We start from the raw sequence: 7500 nt of genomic DNA, 5'->3' as shown, positions 1-7500 counted from the left end.
CTACACGAGCGAAGACGAGAAGAAGAGAAAAACCGAGTCCAGCAGTCCTCACGAACGGAAGAAGAAGAAGCGGAGAGCAGAAGAGGACGAAGAAATGGCCGTGGATCATCCCTCCTCTTCCTCTTCCCCCTCGGCCTCGTCACCATGTCCTCCTCCTCCTCCTCCTTCTTCTTCTGCCTTAGAGACGATGATGATGGAGAGTCACAATCTCTCACAATCTCAGAATCACCATCTCTCCATGGACACTACCTCACACACACCACCTGCCACTCGGTAAAGCCTCTTATTCTCTTCGCGAATTCGCAATAGACGAAGTTGTCACTTTTTTAATTTGCATATTTAGGGTGGTTGTCACGGGTTTTGGGGATGCTTGGCAGACTGTGAAATGTGTTAAGTGTGACACGTAGAGGAAATGTAGCTGTGTATTTCTTGTTTGTATTTTTTGCATTTATGAATTGTGCTTATGTCTGTTGGGTTTACTTAAGTTTATTATTATAAATGTTTGTTGATCCTTATGCAATGACTATCATTACCAGACTTTTTCTTCATAATTTTATTGGCTGTGTTCTATTCTAATCGACTTGAAATATGCTGCTATCTTTTTAGGTTAGCGATTACTACATTCCTCATTCCAGTGGTACTCTTTCATAAACCTACAAACCTCCATTATGTATATTCTGGCAAGATAGAGCTTGAACTGGTTCTTTATTTGTGGCAGTTAATTGCCAAAGAGGTCTACAAGATCAGCTTTACTAGAAAATATGTGATGGAAGTTTGAGATTATAGCCGTTGGTGTATAGGCCAGTGGTATATACAGTGCAGTATTTAATAGTTAATTGTGTATGTTAGTATTTTGCAGTCAAAGGGTGCCTTTAAATTAAGTCTATCATTTATATTTAAAGAATACAATTTGTTACATGTTTAGAAAACACCTTATCCTTACTAACCTTGCAGTGTTTGGCATAGACTGTGACTATTTATGTTGAGGAAGAGACCTGCAAACTTAGGCCTTGCATACTTAGGCAAGATAGTTTTCAGACTTGTCAAATCATCAGATAAGAAACCAGCCCAACTCTGTGTCATCATTGCACTGGATTTTAGACTGCAAGTTATCCATCACAGATTACAGCAATTTTCAAGTGAATTTGGATAGAACAAAGTCAGCATAGTTATTATATGATAAAAGGCTTGTTTTGAATCACACTGTTTTCAGAAAAAATATATGCATATTGCAATAAGATTGAATTTGTAATATGGTATCTAAGAATGCCCATTCATGACTTTAGAGTGTATGTAATGAAATTGCAGGACTAGCAGATAGCCTTGAGACCTTATTCCACTTCTGTTAGCTGCTTCGGGTGACAATGCCTATACTTTCCAAGCCAAACCTGCTTTTGCAATGAAGATGCATAGGTTGGCATCAGACTCCTTTGCTGTCCACCTGCAGGCCAGCTGGTGCACTTCCATAGCAGCTCACAGATGAGGTGCATCTTGAATTTAGGTTGAGTAGTTTTCTTTCTGATTTCTTGTGCAAGCAATAGCACTGACCACAGTCATATTAAGAATGTTGAAAGAAAACCTTTCTCAATCAGCTGATTGACTTCTGGATGGTCAAATAGCTCTGTATAATATGTAGGACCTACTCCATCAGTTGGCAACCAACCTGGGATTAAGCCTTTCATATCCTTCTTCAGACAGTACAAGAAACAAAATGAATATATACAGATGAGGACCTTTCCTTGTCTTCACTCTCCTCCTCCAAGAGGTCAGAGAAGATGTTGGAAGGAGTATAAGCCATTGAGATGGATGAAACCTAGACATTCTTTAGTTAGGCTAAGGGTTACGTGGAAAAACAAGAGTGCACTTATCCATGAAAAGCAGCCTTTTTCGTATCCCTTGCAATGTATCTACTTCACTCTACAAAACTGTGAAGATAAGCTTGGAAATTATTGTTATGCCTTTTTTTCTGTAGTTTTGGTTACCACTCCGCCCCATAAAAATGGAATATGAAAACAGTAAGTAATGTACTATGCATGTGAATTTTCTGATATGAATGAAAACTGAGAGCTACAAAATTCAGTGCTAACAAGAGCTCATTTTTTATTGTGAATATTTGCCCTTATATCATCCTTGTCAATAGTTGGTTCTTGCTGTGTTGACTCATACAAATGTTATCTGTGATATAGTCTTTTTGTTGTTTACTAACTTAGGGCCAAAGTACAATGTTAGTAATAGTAGAAAGTCATGAAAGGAGTGCACGGGAGGCTGTTTTGCCAGTCCACATGCAAATGCAAAAATGTCACTGGAAGAGAGCGATAAGTGCTTTCTCAAGATTGAAAAATTTGCTCTTTATTTAGACAGAGTACTTCTACAAATGTGAAATCTTAAGACAGTGGTAACAGGTTTTCCACACACCAGAGACAGTGTATCAGCTGCTTTAGCGAAAAATCACAAGCTCGGGGAATATGTGTTTACTTGCTTTGTGTGCATTTGGTTGCAGAATACATGATTTTCCAGCATTTGGAAGAAAGGCAATTCTTTAGTCCCACGATTGAGGGGCTGTAAAACCTACTGGAGACCAGTAGCTGCAGATATCCATTTTTATTATATATTATAATTATTCTTTTATTACTGTCCTCATTATCATTAATATCATTACTCTCACAGTTCATACCTACAACCCAACATGTAACAAAATTATTTTATAATAGCCTCTCCTTGTGTCATTTCAGCACCATACCTCTCCCAAGAGAACTGCTACAAGGTGGAGAGGAGCATATAGATGACCCCTCACAGCACCAGGGAAGAATCAGATCCATTGCCCACGAGCGAGGGAACTGGGCATCTATCGTTTACGTTCCCTGTAAGGTTTGCTGATGTGTGGCCTATGAGGATTTTCTAAATTATTATTATTTTTTCTTTCTTTTCTTTTCTTTTCTTTTCTCATAGGACATGGTGAAATAATGAAAAGGTAATTCCTGGTATGTATACTAAGGTTTTTGCTGCACTGTAACTGCACAGGCAATGCAGCATTTTTAAGATAGAGCATGTAGATCAATGATTTTTAACCTACAGGCCAAAAGTTAAATTAGAATAATATCTGAATATTATGGTTTTGAGCTTAAGCATTTGGAAGATCTTCCTATTGGTAAAAAACAGTACATTCAGACATTTATCAGGAGTAATGGCTCCCCCCAGGTATGTGTCTTTTTGTCAAAAAAAAAAAAAAAAAAAGGAAGAATAAAAGGTGTACATGGTCATACAAGGTTATCTCTACCAATCATGGCCTCCTAGTTTCTTTTTTTTTCCATTAAATTCAGATGAGAAACGTACATCATCTTCACACCCAGTTAGATCTTGTTCTCTTGTATTTAATGGTGCACCCTAGAGTAGCAAATACCCAAAGCAAATCTTCACTTCTAACCCTGTCATATACTGGATGGTACTGACCACAGACTTTACTGCATGGATGTGATAGTAGCATTTCTTATAAACTCTACAGTTTTTGCCTGGAGCAAAGAAAGAAAAAAAAAATAGTATGTGTGCATAGCATGTTTGTCTTTTTTCTTTTCTTTTTTCAGAGCAAGAATCTGCAATATGGAAAGTTTAAGAAGATTTCACTAATGCATATACCATGGAGGCGTGATTATCCTATATCTGTTTATATTGTGAGAACAAGGAAATGATTAATTTGATATACATTTAAAGAAGTGCTCAGTTTGCAGTCTATGTGGCCTTTAGATCAGAGATTGTTATGCCTGTTTGTCTGCCTGCCAGACAAATGGGCAAGCAAGCAGACATACAGACCCAGAAAGAAAACAGGCAACATGATATGGATTCTAATTGTGTGGCCACTCTGCTTATAAACCAAACTTAGGTCAGTCCTCTTGACTGTTCAGGCATTGCTGTAACCATTCCATTTCAAACCTAGCCTCCCTTGCAAAAGTAGGAGCAACATTAATTTATAAGGAGTATGATGCCATAGAATACATCAAACTAATGGTGGAAAATTCTGGTTGATTGCAGTGCACCTAGGTGTTTTTGCCGCCAGTTTTGCATCATTTATAGCATCGCTTGTGGCTGCGTGTCAGGACTACAACCTGATACTCACCCCCTCATCCGATCTGCATATTTCATTAACAAGAACTCTCATACTTCGCCTGCACTGGATCCAACCTTTAACAGAGGATCTCAGAGCAAAATTAAGCAAATTTTCAAGGTAAGGGATTTTGATTTATTTCTGCATTATGTTGGATGATGGTTATCTTTTGAATTGTTATCATCACCACCACCACCAATGATATGATTGTTGATGATGATGTTATTGCTATAATTATTAAGTCATAAAAATAACAATGGTAACAACAGTAACAATGATGCTAGTAACATTAGCTTTTATTGTGATTATCATCATCATTATTAGTAGTAATGTTGTTATTATTACTGTTGTTATTGTTATTATTAGTAGTAATATTGTTGTTTTGTTATTGTCATTGTTAGTTATCATTATATAATTCCACACATTTTGTTATAACTTAATGGTTGCACTAAATAACTAATATTTTATATATACAGACAAACCTACACTGCTGTTATCATTGTAAGTTGAATAAAAAGAAAAAAGGTGTCTTAAACAATTGAGACATGTAAAAGTAAGAAGAAGAAGAAGTAGAAGATTGAATCCCTAATGTGTTACATATGAAAATTTATCCTTCGTTTCTTTCCATTTACAGATTTTCACTTTGGTTGCATGGCTTGAGCGTTTATGTAAATGAGGAGCGTACTAGAACCTTTCTGGGGATACGTGTTTGCCATGGGAGGAACGAGCTGGATGATATAGTGTCCGACATTGACTCGTGCATTGCGGAGTATAGACTGCCACGGTTTTATAAGGTTAGTTCTTTGCTTAGCTTGTAGATTAAGATTAAAAATGAGGTGCTTAAACCTTTAGAGTAAGTTAGTTTGCTTTTTTTTTTTTTTTTTGCTGAGATGATTATTGATGTGATCTATTGTCCTTTATTATGGGGCCTTTTTATGAAGGCTGGGTACTCTTTGGGGAGGGGCATGTTGGGGTGTAGTGGAGAATGTCATAGTTCTTTTATTCTTCAGTGAAAGTCTGTCACTACCGTTATTCTCCCATTGACACTGAGAGTGCATGCAGACAGGCCCTATCCACTGAGATTTTATTTCATTAATTTTGTTTTCATGTGGAGTCAGTTGCCAGGCCTACATGTCCTCACCTGTTTACCTGTAAAAGAAAAATTTCCATTTTATTGTTAATATTGTAAATAGAATATTGTAGTAATAGTAATGCTTATAATGGTAATAATAACATTTGTAACAATAATAATAGAAATTAGAACTTTTTCCCTGAATATTCAAGGATTGCGTTACATGAATGAGATCAGGCAAGCCTCATAATTGATTCCTTCATGATAAAGAGCTTGTGAACCCATCTGTAGCGAACAAAGTTGACTAAACAAAACTAGAACAGACAGTTCATGTATCCAATGGAACAAGACAAAAGTTGAAAATGACATGACAACGAATAGTTTCACAATAAAAAGATAGATATATATATAAATATATGTATATATATATATATATATATATATATATATATATATATATATATATATATATATATATATATATATATATATATATATATATATAAGTGATGTTTAATAGTTAAATCTAGACATAGTTGTGAAGAGGTAGCCGATAAAACATTAGTCACATATTGTCCCATGTAAAACTTCATTCTCATACTTTCCTGCATAGTGAAAATCTATCAGTGGTTAATGGTTTTGGAGATATGCAGCATGATCTGTTGTAACATCATGTCCATCTCATTCCACCGAATTATGATATACCCTAATATTTTTTGACACTTCTCATTCTCTCTCCACAGGATGGCTCGTATCACGTGAGCGTAGCCTGGTGCACAGGAGACGTCTCGGAGTCCCTACGACGTCTCCTCCCACAACTGGAAAATATCTGCAGCCAGTACTTCTCAGTGGAGTCAGAAATGCGTACTTTTAATGTAGACTCCATCCTGTTTCGGACGGGAAATCGTATCCATACCATACACCTTAAGGCAGACCATTAGTAATTGATAATCATGATGTTTAGTATCAATTTTATGTGTGAATGTTTCCAGGAAAAGTACCAGTATAAAAGTTTATCACATATATATCATAATCATGTTATATCTAAGCACAAAAACAGTAATAGGCTATATTTATTGGTAATATTTGAAAAAATAGTTTTTTAAAAATTTGAAATTGTTTTTTTTCTCTTTTTCTTTTCTTTTAATCCCTGACTTTTAGTTCAAAAAAAAAAAAAAAAAAAAGTAATCGTGAAGAATGACATTCACACACCTTTAGATCTATCAGATATTCCATATTTTTTGTTGAGAATCTTTGACTGAAAGTATTGGCAATATTAAAGTATTGGCAATATTCTTAAAATATTGTATGGTGAAAATGTATTAGATATCCTTTTTATTTATTTTGTGTTTTTTAATTTTTTTTTCTTTATTATTTTTCGTTCAAATTTTCTGTCTTCTTCTTACAAGGACTAATAGAATAGACACAATTATAATTTATTTACTAATACGGGTGAAAGTTTTTTAATAGCGTTGACTTGCCTTAAGTTTAACAGTGTCTATGTAGTTACCAGAAGTCGGAAATTCCAAGCGATGTTTGCATTGTTGCAGAACCTGTGTGCAGCATGAGTGCAACTACTGCGAACCTGCATATTCCAGAGAACAAAACTCCTTTCCAAGAATTGTACTTTTGATATAATATTAGAAGATTTTATGTTTCATTTGTGTGAATTGCATTCAATAGACACATAAAGAATTAAAAATTGCAACATGTTATATTATCCTCACTGTCTTTCCACATACATGAAGAAGCTGATTAAAGGCAATTCAGGACAGTAAGAAAAGAATGGAAAAGGTTCAAATGCCTTCTAGGGAATGGTTTTTCAATTTGACACTTTTATATCAGCTCACAATTTTCTTCATTACTTTTATTGTTGTTAGTATTAACTATTATTAGCAACATCATTATCATTGTAATTGCTTTTTTTTTATCTTCATGGTCATCATCATTAGTATTGTTTTCATTGTTAGCATTATTATTATTAGAATTATAGTTATTACCTCTATTTTAGCATCATCTACATAATCACAGTTATAATCAATATAATATTATTTCATTATTACTGATGGCATTTCATTATTATTAATGGCAGATAAAAATACAAATTTTAATAACACTGCACAACAGTATGATAATCTATGTAGCTTCTGGTATTAATGGTCCTTTAAGAAATCAAGATGGAGGAGAAAAAGAGAAAGAAAAATAAAAATAAAACAGTGAACAAAGAGAAAGGGATGTTGCATGTGAAATCATAACAATTGGATATTTTTTTTATTTTAATGAATGTCACAATAATCCCATATTTATGGTGAATTAGAATTCTTTTCCC

General features: G+C 34.6%; 1 protein-coding gene across 1 annotated transcript in view; it reads left to right on the top strand.

The window, feature by feature from the left end:
• Positions 1 to 6876, top strand: part of LOC125048009 (U6 snRNA phosphodiesterase 1-like) — a 6972-nt gene extending 96 nt beyond the window's left edge. Inside the window, exons 1-6 of the mRNA XM_047646583.1 lie at positions 1 to 273; positions 2733 to 2863; positions 4027 to 4219; positions 4734 to 4893; positions 5915 to 6111; positions 6722 to 6876. The exon at positions 1 to 273 is cut by the window's left edge and continues 96 nt beyond it. Of these exons, the coding sequence (XP_047502539.1) occupies positions 1 to 273; positions 2733 to 2863; positions 4027 to 4219; positions 4734 to 4893; positions 5915 to 6111; position 6722 (955 nt within the window). The 3' untranslated portion in view covers positions 6723 to 6876. The remainder of the gene's footprint in view (positions 274 to 2732; positions 2864 to 4026; positions 4220 to 4733; positions 4894 to 5914; positions 6112 to 6721) is intronic.
• Positions 6877 to 7500: the final 624 nt, after the last annotated feature.

The sequence above is a fragment of the Penaeus chinensis genome, chromosome 42 (genome assembly GCF_019202785.1).
Source record: "Penaeus chinensis breed Huanghai No. 1 chromosome 42, ASM1920278v2, whole genome shotgun sequence".
Lineage (NCBI taxonomy): Eukaryota > Metazoa > Arthropoda > Malacostraca > Decapoda > Penaeidae > Penaeus > Penaeus chinensis.
Note: the sequence above shows the minus strand (reverse complement) of the source record. Positions and strands in the feature narration are given on the sequence as shown.